General features: G+C 39.3%; 1 protein-coding gene, 1 long non-coding RNA gene and 1 pseudogene across 4 annotated transcripts in view; 1 reads left to right on the top strand and 2 right to left on the bottom strand.

Annotated features, from left to right (window-relative positions):
* LOC149110390 (uncharacterized) overlaps positions 1–19,565 on the top strand; it is a 25,883-nt gene extending 6,318 nt beyond the window's left edge. The window contains exon 2 of one of the 2 annotated variants that reach the window (XR_016208103.1): positions 19,225–19,565. This is a non-coding gene — a long non-coding RNA (uncharacterized LOC149110390). Of the gene's footprint in view, positions 1–693; positions 2,150–19,224 lie in introns of those variants that run through there. The other variant, XR_016208104.1, reaches the window with a different exon arrangement.
* LOC149110392 (monocarboxylate transporter 10-like) lies at positions 5,384–9,276 on the bottom strand (annotated as a pseudogene). The gene is made up of 4 exons (XR_016208101.1): positions 8,985–9,276; positions 7,712–8,310; positions 6,805–7,174; positions 5,384–6,443 (listed from the first exon to the last, which is right to left on the bottom strand). The product of XR_016208101.1 is annotated as a monocarboxylate transporter 10-like (transcript).
* Positions 17,279–18,456, bottom strand: LOC149110391 (uncharacterized). The gene is made up of 2 exons (XM_089291424.1): positions 18,453–18,456; positions 17,279–17,827 (listed from the first exon to the last, which is right to left on the bottom strand). Exons 1-2 carry the CDS (start codon positions 18,454–18,456, stop codon positions 17,457–17,459), a joined length of 375 nt encoding a protein of 124 aa, XP_089147550.1. The 3' UTR covers positions 17,279–17,456.

Genomic DNA, 19,565 nt, shown 5'->3' with positions numbered 1-19,565 from the left:
ACAATGGAATACAAGCAGACCCCTTAAGACATTACAACAAGAGTTTGTTTCTCCGAAATCAAGACCACCCGCGGAACTACAAACAAATGTCGTTTACAAGATCCCATGCGCCGATTGTCCGTGGAGTTATATCAGTGAGACTGGTAGATGTTTACAAACAAGGAAGAAAGAACATATTAGAAACACAAAAACCTTTAATATTTAAAAGGTTCCAACATTACTTCCCATGCCTGGTTGAACGACCATTCCATCGACTTTGACAATGCACGCGTGATTGACAAGGGAAATTTCCGTGTTAGAAAAACTTTGGAATCCTGGCACACAGCAATTACGAACCATGCTGACAATAATGCGAAACAATTACCAAGACAATATTCAATTTTATTTTGAACCTAACATTAGCATTTTTTTACTCGCACACAAGCATTTCTATTGTTTTTATTATAATTTTGTTGTTTTTTTTCACACTTTTCTTAGTATATATTTTAACGTTCGCGCTTTCTATCTATTACTCGTTAAAGACTACAGACTGGTAGTCGAAAGCTCGTTTTTAAATAAATTTTTAACCAGAAATCGTTTCTCTATTTTTCCAAAATATGAATAGTTCAAGAGAATTTTAGTAATATTCAAATCGAGCCTCCATCAATGCAAGTTCCCTTTTCTAGTGACTTGATGGGTTTAAATCTCTTCCAGCGATAGAGAAACCACTAACAACACAGCGCATGCAACCAGCAGGACCCCGCTGATCGCCGTAGCTGAGGCAGCGTTACACAGGTCGTGCGGAGTGCAGCAATGAACCTCGCAATGGGCTTTATGAGCCTCGGCAGCTTTACATACTGGGTTACTTGTACTCGTGCACTGTGATTTTATCTCACAGAACTTTATGTGAGTTTTTCTGTCATGAAGCTCATGATTATAGAACACCTTAGAGCACGCTTCTTCGTGTTCTTCAGGACACGTGACTGTCTCTCCGTTATCGTCGCACTGATTCCAAGACGTTTCACTGTAGCACTTGTAGCACTTGAGGCTTGTTGCTATGAAAAATGGCGTGCAATAAATAAGTATACGAAGCAGAAACAGAGTGAAAACTGCAAGCACTGATTTGCTACAGATTTGAAGAAAGATCTGTCTTTCTCAAACTCAATAATTCATCAAGTCAAAACAAAGAAAATCAAAACCGTGAAGGAGGTTTGGATACCCGGTCTTAATTAGCACAGAATTCGATGATTTTACTTGTCTGTTTACTCCTTAGTTTTCCTTTCGATTGAGAAGATATATCAAATACTCGAGACAGTATTTCATCGGCTAACCAAACACCTTGAATTTCGTCAAAAATACTTCGATGCGCGTCGTATTTTCAACTCCCTTCTCGGTGTTTGGATATCCCGATGAAACACCGTCTCTCGTGTTTGATATATTACATCTGCAACCCCCAAAACGGCTTACGAAGCTGCAGCTTGTTGGTGTAGTTCACACGGAGACCAGGAAAATATTGATGGCACGAATTCAAGCGGATGGTTGCTGTTCTTCCCTCCAATACCCAGAGGGGATAGATGTCCATCGTAGCTTAGCGTCAAATTAACTTTTAATTCCGTTTTCCAAGTTATAGATATGACTTAAATTTAAGTCCTGGATTAGCATTTGAATTAATTTTCCAACAACTTCGCCCTGCATTAGTAGAGCGAGGAAAGGGCACTGTAAGACCATAACGCGGCAATGTCGAGTCAGGCCAGTGTAGCAGTGCTGTGTTTATTTTTTTATTTTTTATTTTATTATTTTTTTTAATTTGGTCGAACAATTACAACAATTACAATTAAACTTACACTACAAATATTAAAAAAAAACAGCCGTTTTATCAGTTGGATTCATGAAAGCAGCGTAGCTGAATAGACAGCCGTATTACGGACGGGAGTCCGCTCTCAGCGTGACGTTAATACAACAAAACTTCTTTAACACTTGTCCTTGCGACTGTCCCTGCACACTCTGTCATGGAACAGTGTTTTCGTTTACCGCGCAGATGAATTTCACTATGTCAGAAATGAGATCTTAATTATACATGAATTAATTTCGCGGTTAATTTAAGCAATGTACGTTGTTGTGAACGGATTACGTTTTACGACGAAAAATAAAAATAAAACATGTCCTGCAACTGTCCTGCAATTGAAAAACAGCAAGACAATGGGAACGATTCTTTTCTTATTATTTTTTCTTTTTTCTCCCTGAATTTCTTATATACTTCACCTTGAAACCTTTTTTTAATAAACGATGAAAGTTGCTCTTTACTTTCGCCAAACGAAAGCCTCTCCGTGTTCCAAGTCCTTACATAAATTATCATGATAAATCATCAAGGTATCGAGAATAAGCTTACATGTGCTAAGTTCAATTTTTCTGATAATTATTTTCAGGAACTATTGGTTAGTTAACTCCATAGGATGTTTAAATATATTCATGTGGTACATTTCGTTCTACACTGAAAGTACAATGAAATCATTACCGTTGGATTAGTGTTGCGTGCAAGAATGAAATACGACGCTATAATTACTGTCTGGGGTAGAGTGACCTGCCTCAGGCAAATTTGATAGATTGCCGAGTCTAAATTTACTGTGATTGACTGGCTTCCGGTTGGATACGGAAAACATGCATGTTCAGAAGTTAAATTATGTTGCATGTTGAGTAGCGTGAGCTTTGAATGTGGAACACTTCAAACTACAAAGACAATGTTAAATCGACAACAGAAGTGAACAAATTGAAAACTTGAGAATTTTTGTCGCATCATATGCGACATGATTTGGTTGCGAAATTTAAATAGTTTTAAACTTGCTCAGTTAATCCATTTTCCAGGAGAAATTTCTTATCTCTTTTAAAAATGTTACAACTTTTAGCATCGTGACGTAGCCTACAGAAAATTAAATTGGTCGATATCTCGACTGGTTGAAATGGTAGAACAACAAGACACTACGTAATGCTTTGGGAAAGTATCATGGCTCTTTAGTGGAGAACGTTTCGGGGATAGTTCGTGGTCATGGATCGTGTGTGTTTCAACAGCAGTTTGTAATTCTGTTAATCTTGGTATGGCTCTCAACTTTGGTGTTCTGTTCCCGGTTTTGATGGACTTCTTCGACGAGACCAGAGAGAGAACAGGTTAGTGAAGTTAGTCTTGTAGCTGTGTAGTGGACAAGTGCGCGGTATTTGCATCCCGCCAGTCAATTTGTGCCGGTAGGGATCAGTGCTGTGGATTTGTTTCTAATTAACGCCGTTAAAATCTACTGATTTAACCGTACGGTTTTAACCATAAGGCTTTTTCAATTTTTTAAACGACGATTTACTCTAAGGGGCTGAAACTTTCAGTAACTGTTCATTCATCTTCCGCGGAAATTTTGATATGTCAATTGTGTGTTGCCATGGCTTTCTTCGGTTTTCTTCATCAAATTGCAGAAATTCACAAATTTGTACATTTCATAAGCATACTGGCTAGATTTTATATTAATTTGTGCTATTTTTAGACTTTTTAAGAAAATAGTAAAATCCAAGATGGCGGATCCAAGATGGCAGGTCAAATGACGTCTTTGACGTAATATGACGTCATAACCAACAAAAATGGTATCAACTTGTTGAGCAAGCTTAGGGCTGGATGGTGAATGTAAATTTATTTCGCTGTGGTTTAACAGAACGAAAACCCAAAAAGGGGGGGGGGGGGCAGTTAACTAGGAACATTGACAAGTTCAAAATTAGACGGTCACACATTCAGCGGAGGACAAGTTTGAATTTAGACTGCAATCATTTATGGTTACAGTAGCGCGTGCAGTTTAAGCTGTAGATACCTAAACCCCTATATCAAATTAAAGCTTATAGAGCTGGCTATCAAACTATATCAAGAATTTGAAATAAAATGAATTGTCGAATTTTTCACGACCACTAAATGCGAGCGCCCGAATCACGTTTCGAAAGCTACAAGTCAAAGCCAATTTCGTTTTTAGCCAATTTAATTTTTTCCTCGGTTTCATGACCCAAATCGCTTAAAAAACGTGTCTGCGTTTTGGCATATTTAATCGCAGTAAAAAGTTACAGAACATTTTTGAAATAGGTTTAAAAAAATGTGGGGTGATCGTACAAAAATCGCTCTCGAAGAAAGAGCATTTCGAAATTAACAATTCCCAGACACGCTTTTGTAGTTTGTATGTTAAACTAGCTACTGTCCAAATTTGAGGGCTATTGAACAAATTCTCTTTGAGTTATAACTCTTTAAAGTGTCTGCTTCAAGTGACGAAATTTATTCGAGAAAACAGCACTAAGAAAAATCTTCTGCTTCGCAAACAAACTCCGCCCACAAACACCTTCAACTGGGTTCTCAGAAAACTGAGCCAATCAGTGTAGGGAAAGTTTACTACCGTTAACCTCCTGGTGGAATTTACGCGCGAATCTCTAAAAAACCCTTGTGTTTCGCAATGTGCTCAAGGCGCCGAAGGCGGAGAGATTTTCTGTAGCTCGGATTTTCTTGAAGTTGGTCTGGCAAAATGGGGAAGGCTAAAAAGGATGAGAACGCTAGAGTGGCTGAGCGAAGAAAACAAACAAAAGAAAGCGCGGGAAGCAACTGTGTGTGGTCAACTGTGCATGGATGATATTTCAAATGGTCTCAATGAGTCCGACGATTCGTCGATATCGGACTCATCAGAAGAGTCTCTGTCAACATCTCTGTTATTGCTGTCAAGTTCCGAAATTTTTACAGAACCTTTCTTTTCTCTTACCACGAATATTTTGCCCGCCTTATACGATAGCTATAGCTTCATCCGCGTGACGAACTTTCGCTTCTTCACTCATTGATGTATTTTCATTCGTTCTTCGCTGTTTTCGCTTTTTCGAACTGGTCCATGTTTTTAACGTGGTCTATGTTTACTTATAACTTAGTAGAGTTATACCTAATACCAAAAATGCTGGGTAGTCAGAACAACAATGCTGATCGACTGAGTAGTCAATTCGTGATATCCATACAGGTAATTCCCGCGAAAATCGTCTCGGTTGATTGCATACGCGCCATAGGGCTGTCAATCAAGAGGTAAACTTTTACTTCCGGCGTAAACGTAAAACCGCCATTTCTCCGCCAATATTTAGCCTTTTTCAAAAATATTTTTCGGAAATATGAGATCATTCTTCGGCCACTACTTTGACCCAAAAATCCAAATTTGAAGAAAATTGCCGACCCGAAGGTATACTGTAACCTTAAATTTACATGAAAAACGCGGAACCAAGTGGCAGCCGGAAATACGTCTGTCTTCGCAGGCTATACCTTTCGTAAATTAAATCCCTTTTTTTATGTTCCTCAAGAGGGGACGCAAGTTATTCCTACTGTAAATATCTCCTCGTGACTGTATTAACACAACTGTAATGATCTTGAAAAATACACTCGCACTGTCGTCCTCAAAGCTTACATTGTGTTAAATGACAATGTTTGGTTATCAGACTCTCGCAATTTAAGTTCAAATGCGTTCAATTGAATCCTGCTACCTTGGATATTGTTCGATTGCTAACGGTACCGAATTTCATACTTTCACCGGCATATACCAGTTCTACCAGATAATAACTATGTACATTTGGCGTATATCATGATAGCCATAGGACCCTCCGGTTTAATGACATTTCTAGAGTCCCAGTTAGTCACGACGGTGACCCCCTATTTTTTAACATTTCTGACATAAATAACTCATCATCTTACAGTGGTAAAAGTCTAAAAAAAATCAATGTTGGAAAATTTTCGCGCGAACGTCCTTAATGACATTGCTAGAGTCCAAGTTTCTCAGTACGTAGCCAACATTTTAAACGCTACTTATCGGTGGAATGGGCTCATTTTTATGAACGAGGGAGATAATAGATAAGTTGCAATATTTAGAGAGAAAACCACGTCACTCTTAGCTGGTTTTCATGCAGGTCATCTATCCTGGTCGAATTGGAATTTGAAGATGTTGGTTTCTGTGGAAGGAGGAAAACCGGAGAACCCAGAGAAAAATCGCCGGAGCAAGGTGAGAACTAATAACAAACTCAACCCACATATAGTACCGGGCCGGAATCCTGAAACCGATCGACATCGGTAGGAGGTGAGCGCTCTCACCACTGCGCCATTCCTGCTCCTTTTGGACCCTATGCTAGGATGAGTGAAATACACGTTAATGAAAACTAGGCGTTTGTGCTAGAACTGCGCATTCTCGTCAAGGCTCCATCACGGCGCTCCATTCCAAAGTTTTGCCCCTCCTCAGTCTGAAACGCCTTTGATATTGTATCAGCAACCTTCTTCTCTTCGTCTTCTTCTACTTCCGAGGTCTGTGGGTGAACTTTGGACTTTCTTCAGTTGATGTAAATCATTATTACTGGTATCAGGAAAGCAGCAAACAGTACTCCTCCAGTCATGTAGAATGAGTAGATATAGCTCCCTGTGTGGTCCGCTATCAAGGCTGAAGAAAAGAAAAGAAAATATCTCAAGAAACGAGCTTGAAAGATCCCCAAAAGAGGTTTCCTCAGAGTTTTACTGACAGAGTTTCTACTGTGGTATCCCACCATATTTCAAGAACCCTGGATTTCTAAAAAAAATTTCCTTCCCTTCAAGTTTGTTTCACTGCCATCACGATCGCCGAGTTTTATGAAATTTGCCTAGGGTTATAGTTCGGGGCCACATTGGAAGAGCTAAATGGCCTTTTGTCTTTTTCTACCGAACACACTGCGCTCAAAACGTACTGTATTTTCTGTGAGGACCTCAGGTCTGTGCTCCCCCTGGACAATTCTCGCACTCGGTTTGAAGTAACATTATTAACTCACCAGCAACTGGTCCACCAGCGGCCGCAGAAAACGAATACAACACATTGTTGATGCAGAAAGCGGCCGTTGTTCTCTTGCTGTCCACACACGTCAGTAGAATAAAACACTGGCTTGTTATGAAAATACCATCACTAAATCCATAAATGACACTGAAAACGATAAGGCTCCAGTATTTTGTGGTGAAGGGCAGCATAAATGCGGCGAGACCAGCTGTTACTAAGCATGATTGATAAACGTACACTGGATTAACTCTTTTGTTGTTACACAGTTTTCCCGTCATCAGGCGCGCGACACATGACGCAAGGCCGATAAAAATGAACAGCCGAGAAGCTTTCTGCGCAGAGATTCCAATGTCTTCACAGTACTTGACCTAGAAAAAAATTAACAATAACCTCTTAAGAAGTTCTTATTTAACAAAGTTTGGAAAGTGATCTTAAGTAAACGGAGACACTTTTCTCGTGCGCTCAGTCCAGTGTCCGAAAGTTTGACGGCCAAAAACGGCCATGAATTCGAAGTTGATTTAACAGCACAGAAATCTGTGTGGTGTCCCATTCGCGGTCCCAGAGATTTCGGTTTCTTTTTCATGCGCAAAAAGAGCTCCAGGTTAGGAAACGTATATTACCTTGCTGTTTGTTACATGACACTAAGGAGCCGGAAACTCTAGCGAATTTGTTTTCGAAGCAGTCGTTCTCCTACACCATGTATGCATACATACAGTTTCTTGTAAAAGCGAGGCAAAGTGTAGCATGACCGTGGCTTAAAAAAAAAAAATATTTAACCCACATTTAACAATTAGATTTTGAGTTCGAGATTTCTACCATGCATAAAAATCGAAAGCGAATAACCTAATTATTTTAGGGTAAACTCGTCCTAACTGACAATAACAAGCTATTTGAAATTAACATACCAGGTTGATGTAAGGAATATACATCCCAAAACTGGCAAACGTGAGCGACGTCACAACAACGGTGTAAGCAGGAAAGCTCCACACACTGCAGTAAAGAGAGATGCCTGTCTTGTCAACTATTACTTCCTCTTTGTTGTTCTTTTCAGTGTTTAAGTTCTCCACTGTTGTTATTTCTTCTACATATGGATTGAAATTCAGACTCAAAATACACACAAGGGCATACGTTGCTGCCATTATTCTGAAAGTGTTTCTCCATTCGAACGAGTCTAAGAGGACTTGGAGCAAAGGTCCGCTGTAGAGGACTCCTACACTTGCGCCCAACGAAACAACGCCAGTAGCTACGGACAACTTCTCTGTAAAATAATTAGCAATTACAAGAAAGCAAGGATTGTATATAAAGCAAGTTCCTAAACCGTACAAGGCGCTGTACGTGAAGTACATCACTGTGAAGCTCTGGACGAATGATGTCGACACCAGACCCGCAATGCACAGCGTGCCTCCCAAGAAACATGTGATGCGGCAACCAAAGCGATCGCACAGATAGCCTGCCAGCGGACTTGCAAACCATACCATGCCCAGACCGATTGAGCCAACAAAAGCTGAAAATAAAAACGTTTTTCAATCAATGATAGTAGCTACATTTTGCTTGCCAAAATTTTGGAATTTGGCGATATTTGCGATAAAGGGAAATGAATTTCAGTTTTAAATGCTGATCCTCAGTAAGAAACGATTAGTCTCAGAGTCGATGTTATGGGTCGACAGAACTGGAGAAAAACAAAACAAAGAAAAGCATAACATACAACGGACTTGAGATGTTCAGTTGGGACGAACTGGACATAGGACAATGTTTTCTATACAGTTTGGTTCTTCTCTCTACTGTGTTAGGAGAATAGAGTTCTACATCAGGGTTTCGGACTTTTGTGATCACGGTATTTAAACTGTACTGTAGAGTCCACTTGCATCCTCTCAAAACAAAGTGGATTTTCGAGGGGCGAAGCTCAGCACTACTTTTCGAGTAAATTTTGCTGATTGTAGTGTGAAATCAAACCCGTCCTCGGCTGAATGTATGGCCCTGTAATTTTGAACCTGTCAATGTTCCTAAAAGGAAATGTTCAGCATTTTTTTTTAAATCAGTAGCTTTTAAGCGTCATTCAGAAACGAATCAACAGCACTGAACTCGACTACCGGCACATATGATACACTTGTACGACAGTACAATTTGCAAAGACCTCCCGCTTGTCGACAACACAGCTACAAGACTAACTTCACTAACCTGTTCTCTCTCTGGTCTCGTCAAAGTAGTCCATCAAAACTGGGAACAACACACCAAAGCTGAGAACCATGCCAAGGTTAACAGAATTACAAACCGCTGCTGAAACACACACGATCCATGACCATGAACTATCCTTGAAACGTTTTCCCGTAAAGAACCATGATATTTCCCCAAAGCATTGCGTGGTGTCTCGTTCTTCTAACATTTCAATCAGCCGAGATTTCCACCAACTTATTTTGCTGTAGGCTTCTACGTTGCAAGGCTAAAAGATCCTATGAAGTCAACTACCATATATGCCCCTGGAAATAATTATAAGAAAAGTTAAAGTGCACCTAACCCTAAAACGAATCCACTTGTTATTTGAGGCATTTGGGCGAAAAAATTTTTGAATTTGGTTGAATCCTCGATTTTCTATGCCCTTTCAAAGTCGCGCCTGAAGTGTTACACGACCGCGTTTCAGGGAGTCTGGGGTGGCGGTTGCTGATGACGTCTACCCAGGAACCAAACACAATGGCGTCTCAGTCAGTTCTCTGTATTTGCTCGAGAAAATGGAAAACAAAACTAATCGTTCCAATTTATTTTGGGACTGAAACGTCCAAGTTTTGTTTCAGAATCATTTCTTTTTCGTCTCTGGAGTCAGAGTTAGGTTTCAACTCGGAAGACACCGAAATAAACTTCGATCGAGCACGTTCGACAACTGTGAACCCGCTACTTAGAGCTTTGAGAACAATTTGCAATATTTCAAGCGACGACGGGGAAGACTTCTTTGCGGACGAGCTGCTTGCATATTAGGAATGGAAAGCCAGATACGAAGTGGAGGAGCAGGCAAACGAAAAGCAGGAAAAAAAAGTCAAGGACTGCTTTGGATGGTTATTTCGTCACCTAAACACTAGACTCCCACGCGTGTTTACAGCCCGTTTACATTTTTCCTTAGCGAGAATATAATTTTGTCAAGGTATGGTTGTTCTATTAAATCCAGTTTGTGTTTTACTTTCTGGAATGCTTCATGTTTATAAGAGCGACGTAAGTATTGCAGTTTTCGAGACTTGATGACCTCCAAAACACTGGCTTCGATCGATTGAAAATCGTAGAATTGTTTGGAACTGTATTTTTGAAGCTGTGGGAAGCAAAGGCGGAAGGAAACATTTCATACAATTACCGATTTCACATTGTCAAACGTTTTAAGTCGTAACTCCAAATAACCAACGTAAATTTTTCTCAAAGTTTGCAGTAAAATTCGTCGGATAAGCGAAAAGGATGTGTTCCCTAAGCGGTCCGCAGATAATGTTACGCGGTCATATTTTCGACACTATTGTATAGAATGTTTATCGCACTGCTGATTTCCAGATCTTCGAAAAACTCTGTGAGTGTAACAGTTTCGTTATCATGTAATTCTACAGGATTAATCTTCGACTTTTATCTAAATTGCAAGAGAAATAAGTGATGGTTGGCGGCGTACAGTTGCGACCTATTTACACATCAGTATATTTGGTCGCAACGCTTCTTGATTGATCACTCAACTTTGCCGGCTATTTTACAAATACTGCGGGACTGGAAGATATAGGTTGTCGGTAGTATTTCGACAAACTGCTGGTTGGCTTTAAGCAGGAAATTTTGAAAATAGCATTTGATAGTCTGTGATACAAATTCCAGTGAGAGTTCTCCAATGGTTCTCACAGACTCAGTTCGCTTGTTTCGGTTCGACAAAATCAACCATCGTTTATGTCTTTACTGTTCCATTGACCGATCATCGCCAGTAAATTGTACAGGATATCTTTTTTAGATCTGGGATATTGCTACAACAGCCGATAGCACTTCTGGAAGGCATTTCTGCGCACTTTTCGAATCTGTATTGCACCATCCTGAAGGAAATGAGAGGAAGTGACATATTCGACCTTCCTGGGTAGACGTCACAACAGCCGCTGGACCCATTCTCCTCAAACTCGGTCGTGAAACAAAATGGCGGTGTTTTGGGGCTATTTTCGAGATTTCGTCGGGGCACAGAAAATCGAGGATTTAACCGAATCCAAAAAATTTTTCGCAGAAGTATTTCAAATAACATTTAGATTCATTTTAGCGAAAAAAAAAATTGGGGGCTAGGTGCACTTTAAACTTAGTACATGTAAGCATAAGCTCAATACAGTGGTGATGATAATTTATTTAAGCTTTGTTCTTTGTATTAATTAACGCATTTAAGTGACCGGACAATTATGAACAATAGATCCTATATAGCTACTTGTTTGAAGCTACAAGCTGTTCACGATGTTATTAGTTTCAACTCAATTCAGGTTTTATTTTAGTTTCTTGTCTTTACGTATATTAAAATACAAAACACGTTCTAAAAGCAAATGGGATATTCTAAAACGCCGATATTTTGGCGATAATGAGCCACTTCAGTAACATTTTTACCAGGTGCGGTCAAAAGCGAAGTAAGGCTGGCAAGATTTCTAAAGAAGAAGTTAAATTGTGCAACAAAGTCACTTCATATGGTAAAATTTACCTCAAAGAGCATAATTTCTTTCAAACGCAGGTAAAAAGAAAAATTGCACTACACATGCTACGGTACATGGAAATTTCCATGTACCTTCCTGTTCTACACATGTTAAGGTACATGGAAATTTCCATGTACCTTCCTACACTACACACGTTAAGGTCCATGGAAATTTCCATGTACCTTCCTGTACTACACATGTTAAGGTACATGGAAATTTCCATGTACCTTCCTACCCCACACACGTTAAGGTACATGGAAATTTCCATGTACCTTCCTGTACTACACATGTTAAGGTACATGGCAATTTCCATGTACCTTCCTACACCACACACGTTAAGGTACATGGAAATTTCCATGTACCTTGCCATGTGTTTCGTTGCAAGGTACATGGAAACTCCTATGTACCTTGCCATGTGTTTTGTTGCGAGGTATAAGGAACTTTCCATGTACCTTGCCATGTGTTTCGTTACAAGGTACATGGAAATTTCCATGTACCTTGCCAGATGTTTCGTAGAAGAAGAAATTGACAGAGATTACCTCAATTATCGATAAATTTGCCAATCGCTTTTAAAATTGGCAAAATTAACAAAATTCGCGTTCTTTATGCCAAGAGAAAGCTGCCTCTTACAACCTTTTTACCAAAAAATAAATATTTAGGCTTACTTTTTACCATATTTGTTGCCTTCCTTGCAGAAAACTCCTCTTTTAAGCTGATTCTTGCAACTCATCTAGATCTTGGCAAAAATCTTAACTTTTCGTGACAGTTTTACCATAGCTGTCTTCAAAGCTCCGATCCTGGTAAAGTTTTCAGTTATTTACCCATTTCTTACCAGCTAACATTTTCAATTTTCGTGGCAAAATTTAAGCACTTAATGCAAAATTGTGGCAAAATGTTTACCACTCTGGCAAAAAAGTAGCCGAAAAGGGCATTTAATAGCAGATTTGTTAACTTTATCTGGAAAAAATTAAGCCGATTTCCTTTATTTGTTTCAGAAATTGCGTTTTAGAATATCCCATTTGTTTTTAGAACGTGTTACAACTAGTTCCAGAACTGGGGACAAGAGTTTGTCTTAAAAAGGAGAGCTGATAGGCTGGTAAACGTGCCGTACACAAAATAGTGCGAAGGAGAGTTCCAGCTTTACCTAATCAGTAGATTAAACTGCCTGCAGAGAATTATAGTAACATGGATATTGATGACTTTGTAACGGAAATGATCGAAAGGGTTTATAGCTTAATGGTAGAGACTGAAAGAGTAAATCAGTCAGAATCTGGAGCAGGAATGCCTGGACGTGGAATGCGGAGAGGCCATCATTTGACAAACGTAAAGAGTAACTCTCATTGTTTATTAATTAAAGAAGATATCAAAGTGAAGGATATAAGCGCTATTGTATGCTTGGAATGAGTGTCAAAAATGCGGAAAGGAGAATGGCAACCGTTGCGGACTCAGGCATATCAGGTACAATGACATTAATGTGATAACAGGTTTTTGGGCCGCTTAAGTTGTTATCCTTGTTGCAACAATGCAGAAAGAAACACGCTTGCAGCGACGGAGTTTGTCAGACTCCTAGAGGTTTCGGGATCTGTTACAGCAAAACAAACCAACGGGAAGACAGAGAATACGCAGTTACTTGGGTCCAACGGTAGAGTTTAAATCCAGTAACGTACTCAGAACGTGAAACATAACCAATACAGGATAGTGGTATCCGGCGTCCCACCACCGGGGCCTAACCAGAATATAACCAGAATGTAACCAAAGAATATTTTACAAGGCGGGATTATTTAAGCCGAAACATAATTCCTAGTGATTACGTAAAGCTACTGAAAAGTTTCTATATATTTGCTAGCGAAAGCGAAATTATAGAATAAGCTGAACGATATGATTTTCTCTCCTCACACTAAATAAAATTTTTCACGTTGTTATTGTAAAATATCTATGCGTCAGAACGTAGATTCGTTCGCATGCAGTTTAGTAATACGAATTAATTCATGCCAAGAAGCGAATATTTAAGAAGTTTGCCGGTTAGGAGTTGTCAGTCAACGATATCTCCGATTTTGATACCTTCATTGTGGAAATTTTGCGAAAGAATTGCGTGAAATTGCGTGAAAAAATAAGGGTATCCCTACTGAAAACTGATCCCATCGGATCAGCTAGTCAGTCATACAAGTAGACAAATATTTGAATTATACACCGTTGATTTCTGTGGATGATATTTCTTGTTTTTTTTGTTAATAAGACAAGTACCAACCTGCTAAATCAATAGAAGGTTTCTTTCGTGATTATTCACGTTTAAGGTCAAATAGTCTAGCCTCGGTAATCGAACAAAGACTAGACGATAGCTCCGAAAATCCCGCTTACTCGCTTCGTTTCAACTTCAGGACCAACTTTACCATAATTAGGTCTGTCATGAGGCATCTCCGAACAGTAGCCGGAAAAGCAAACCGGTACCTGTCACCGAAAGTTAATTCTTACCAAACGAAAACTTAACAGTCCTAACAGCTAAATCTCAGAAGTCTACAGACAAGAACGCACAGACCACTAATATAAGCTGAACTTGGTATCGCACACTGATTACGTAATTTCATCGAAAAGACCAGGCGGGTCGTTTCTCGAAGGTCCCGAAAGGTTTTCCCACCCCAAAAAGCCGTAACAAAATCTTAAACCTTTTGACTAGAGAACTGTTTTATACATATGTTCTTAATACGAACAGAGGTTCTCTTCATACAAGAAATTTCAGGCGTGTACACCTCTCTGTCTTTAAATACCGATTAACTAAAAATGGCTTTTCGGGCCCGAAAAGATTGCGGGGCTTTCGAGAAACAGGCCCCGGATGACACTCGAGAGAATCAAATGAGACTTACCTTTAGTATCGGACTCTCAGAGTTTGGGAGCAGTCTGTTTGCGCGCTAATACATCATTGAGCAGTATAGTCAGTACAGTATATGCATAACCAATAAAGCACGCTGTTGGCAATAAAGATTGGTCGAAGATCAAAAGTTGTGATCACTGACACTTTGACAGTTTGGAATGCAATTAGTTGTGCCCACAAGTGGTCATCAGTGATTGGGTTAGTTGGGGGTCAGTGATTTTCAAAGAAATTTCCGTTCCGGTTCAAACCTTGTAGACTTGAGATAGAAAGCCAAATTCGTGGGTGTTCTTGCTTGTATATGTTTCGATGACTCTAAAGCGCCAATTCATAATTCAAATATGTCTACCCTCGAGGGTAGACATATCTTCTTTCCGCAATGAAACAAAAAAACAATTGTTCAAAATTTCTTACATACTTCATGAACAGGCCGATAGTCAGCCAATTTCCGGCGATTTTGCAGTTTCAGCCCTAATATTGCGTCGCATCCATGTTGAATTACAATGTTATGCAAATAGGAATAGAGCTAACCGTGCAATTAAAGGGCTACTGGGTTGAATCATAGTTACTAGAGGGCAATGGTTATGAGACTCGACAAAGTTCTTTGTTGAATGTTTTTGTTCTCTTTTTTGGCCTTGAACGTGCACAAAACAAGATATTTGTTTACCACTGACCGAGGAACTAACCAATATGTTTGTGATTACGTAACTAATGTTTTGATTACGTAACTCATGCATCACGGTGTATGAACGCAAAACAAAAGATTGTGCACGGTCGTGGACCTCTCAACATAAATCTTGGCATCTTTGTTTGCTCCTTTGATGTTTACCGGGCTTCACAACCGTTTCCCTCTATCAACTATGGTTGATTTGCATAGACTTACAATCAAACCAAGTGACGCGTACCCCTCAAGATTACGTAATGAATTGATTATTCAAATATTGAACTCTCTCGCTCGTTCCAAGAATACGGTTAACTGGTTCCGAATTCAAAAAGTCAATTCATTGTTGCATTCCCGAAATGACTAGTGGGTTCCATATTCTAATAATCAATTCATTTTTGTATTCTTGAAACGACTAGCAGGTTCAATATTCAAATAGTCAATTCATTGATGTAATCTTGAGGGGTACGCTTCACTTGGTTTGACTGTAATGAATTAATGTTTGTGAAAACAGACTGGTTTTTTTGCGATCCGCCATCTTGCTGTGGCAAGCTAAGTAAGGTCTGTAGCATTGGTAAAATACGTAGGATTTAAATTGTTTTGAAACACGAGATTTCACGTCTGGAGTGACTGTTGTGCTTTATCAGGTATGGGACAAATTCGAGCTCATTTATAGAAACACGTCAGATATTTTTGTACATAAGCAACGTGTAAACAAAGGGTGTAGGCTTAAACAGGACCTGATGAAGTTCAACGCCATGTCTGTTGAGTCGAGTTGAGACAACAGAGAAGGCACTTTCTTGAAAAGATTTTAGAGGTGAGCCAGTGATGGAACAAAGAAGTGCCCACTTCACCATTCCACTAATCAAACTTTACAAAATGCAATAAGGTTTAAGGGAATGTTGAGAAGCGAGAAGGAGAAAGTTTTAGAGGGACACAAACTCTGTTTATCAGTGTTGCCTATTACGTGGACACCGTCTGAATAAAGTAGGAATTGATGCACAATTGAGAACTGTGGCATGCGTCATACCCTCGTACATGAAGTCTACTTTTAGTTTGAGCCACACGCAATGTTATCTATTGAACGGCTGTACTTGGATACATTTGAGTAAAGCCAATAACCATTTACAAGGTAATCAGTGCAATGCGAAGCTCACCAATCTGAAATACACTACAACCCTGTTAGTCAGGCCACGATGGGCGCGGCTGGCCTGCCAAACTGTCGTTGGTATGAATAATAATGATGATGATGATGATGATGATGATGAAGAAGAAGAAGAAGAAGATGATGATAATAAATAATAATCTTTAATGAGGAGGCCTACGTCACCGATTGATTAACAGAAGGGTCCTCAATTAAGATTAATCTAAACTAATATTTAGCTATGCAGAACTAAAAATATAAACGTATTAATAGATAAGAACAAAAGGAGACAATATTAAAAAAGAACTATGCATTATGCTTACTACATTAACCCTTTGGATACCAAACTTTAGCCAAAAAATACCGTTTTTAACCGTTTAGTCAGGTTTTTTAGCTGCCATGACGCTAAATAAGCCTAAGTTTTGCTAAGAAAACTTTTTTTTTTTACTAAATTAAAAGGAGAGATTTTTCGAGGATTAGGCACAAAATTGAGCAAAATTTCAATTCCGGGCATGCGCAAAAGCCAAAATTTGGACTTGGGTTTGGAAGTTTTTTTTTTTTTTTTTTTTTTTTTTGTTGCCATTAACCGTTCTCAATTTTGTTTGTTGCCCCTTTCCTTTCTGTCTTTCTCGGCCCTTTTACACTGGCTACCTTTTGCGTGGTATGTTCTTTCTGGCTGCCGTGAAAAGTTGGATGTTAATCACGGGCGAAGCCTAGAAATGGACCTTGATCAATCATTGGCGTAATGGACCATTTTACCACCGTTTTTGTACCAAAACTGATAACGTTTTTCGATTTGCGACGTCGGAATGTCGTCGATATCTAAACCTGACCATTGTGCGGAAAGGCCTAGCCTAGTACTACTATCTGCTTATCAAAATTGGTGACGTCACAAGTGGTACAAAGAGCACGACCATTAAGTGGCCGTATATGGCCACTTGGGCGTCAAAGGGTTACCACAAATTAAAGTGCGGCTTTCGAAAGACCACCCTTAAATGCCGCTATTGTTGCGATTCTCTGAGCCTAATGTCTAAGGAGTTCCATTTATCTGCAGCAACATTTAGAGTAGTCCAATGTCCCCATCTTCTATGAAGAAAGTAATACAAATTGACATTGAATTTGGGCGAAGAAAAGTGCACGTGGGAACTTTCGTCTCAAACTCCCAAATCGTAACTCCAACTCGACACTTGCAACTCGCATGTCAAATCGGAACTATTTAATACTTTATTAACAAAGCAACTAAGAAAATTGGAATAGTTCAAGAGAGTTATAGTAATATTCAGATCGAGCCTCCATCAAGTTCCCTATTCTAGTGCCTTGATGCGTTGAAATCCTCTTCCAGCGATAGAGACACCAACAACAACACAGCGCATGCAACCAGCAGGATCCCGCTGATCGCCGTAGCTGAGCCAGCGTTACACAGGTCATGCGTGCAACAATGAACCTCGCACTCTGCGTTATGAGACTCCGCAGCTTTACATACTGGGTTACTTGTACTCGTGCACTGTGATTTTATCTCACAGAACTTTGTGTGAGTTTTTCTGCCATGAAGCTCATGATTATAGAACACCTTAGAGAACGCTTCTTCATGTTCCTCAGGACACGTGACTCTCTGTCGGTTATCGTCGCATTGATTCCAAGACGTTTCACTGTAGCACTTGTAGCACTTGAGGCTTGTTGCTATGGAGAAATGGCGTGCAATAAATAAGTATACGAAGCAGAAACAGGGTGAAACTAATTAATAACTCATCAAGTCAAAACGAAGAAAATCAAAACCGTGAAGGAGGTTTGGATACCCGGTCTTAATTAGCATAGAATTTGATGATTTTACTTGTCTGTTTACTCCCTAGTTTTTCTTTCGATTGAGAAGATATATCAAACACTTGAGGCAGTGTTTCATCGGCTATCCAAAGACCTCGAATTTCGTCAAAAATACTCCGATGCGCGTCGTATTTTCAACTCCCTTCTCGGTGTTTGGATATCCTGATGAAACACCGTCTCTCTTATTTGATATATTGCATCTGCAATTCCCAAAACAGTTTTTGAAGGTGTAGCTTGTTAGCGTAGTTGACAGGGAGTCCAGGAAAATATTGATGGCATGAATTCAAGCGGATGGTTGCTATTTTTCCCTCCACCTCCCAGACGGGATAGTAGTCCATCGTAACTTAGCGTCAACTTTTAATTCCGTTTTACAAGTTATAGATATGACTTCTGTTAATTAATGTTTTTCTTTCAGTTCAATTTTTTAATTTGACTGATCTCGATACGCGGCAAACTTACCGAAACTTAAATTAGAGCGAATAACCCATTTTAAGTTTGAAAAGTAAAAAAAAAATTGAGGTGGTTAAATTTAAGTCCTGGATTAACATTTGAATTAATTTTCCAACAACTTCGCCCTGCATTGGTAGAGCGAGGAAAGGGCACTGAAAAACATAACATGGCAATGTCGAGTCAGGTCAGTGTAGCAGCGTTGTGTTTATTTTTTTTATTTTTATTTTATTTTTATTAATTTGCTCGAACAATTACAACAATTACAATTAAACTTACACTACAGATCAAAAAAAAAAAAAAAAAGAAAAAAAAAATATATAGTCTACACATTACATACTTGTGTTGTGTTTATGAGCAAAATAATTCACTGTTTCACAACGTCTCCCTCCAGTAGAAGAGTGTGCGAACGATTACCGGTATATTGAATTAGCAGTCTGACCTGCGATGAATGTATCAGCTGTCAAGGCTTCTAGTGTAAGAACTGATGTTTACAAAATCTTGGTGTATGACGACTGGCTGCAATAACGCCATTCAGCTAGTTTTGATTTCTAATCGTTAGGGGCCAGAAGGGCTAAAATGGAAAATGGGATTTCCCTTTTTTTCACTGGGAAAATGGGATTTGGGTCCCTGGGACTGGGAATCACAGACGAAAAAGTCGGAAATAGGATGGGATTTGGGTAAAAAAAAAAAAAGGCTGGGAAAAGGGATTAAGCCAAACTGTTGGCTGCGAAATGAGATTTATACCCCGTACCTCCTTTTTAGAATCCTCAATTGTCTTATTGTTACGGTCTTCATTATGTTTGCAGTTTTATAACCCAACAGATGCATACAGCCGTTTTATCAGCTGGGTTCATCAAAGCAGCGTGGCTGAATAGACACCCGTATTACGGACCGGAGTCCGCTTTCATCTTAACGTTGATACAACGAAACTTCTTTAGCACACTCTGTCATGGAACAGTGTTTTCGTTTACCACGCAGATGAATTTCACTGTGTCAGAAAAGAGATCTTAATTATACATGAATTAATTTCGCGTTTAATTTAAGCAATTGTACGTTGTTGTAAACGGATTACGTTTTACGATGAAAAAGGAAAATAAAATATATCCTGCAACTGTCCTGCAATTGAAACATAGCAAGACAATGGAAA

This window comes from Orbicella faveolata, unplaced genomic scaffold, assembly GCF_042242905.1.
Source record: "Orbicella faveolata isolate gen_17 unplaced genomic scaffold, um_ofav_v1 contig_24, whole genome shotgun sequence".
NCBI classification, from domain to species: domain Eukaryota; kingdom Metazoa; phylum Cnidaria; class Anthozoa; order Scleractinia; family Merulinidae; genus Orbicella; species Orbicella faveolata.
This window is presented reverse-complemented; position numbering and strand designations above follow the sequence as displayed.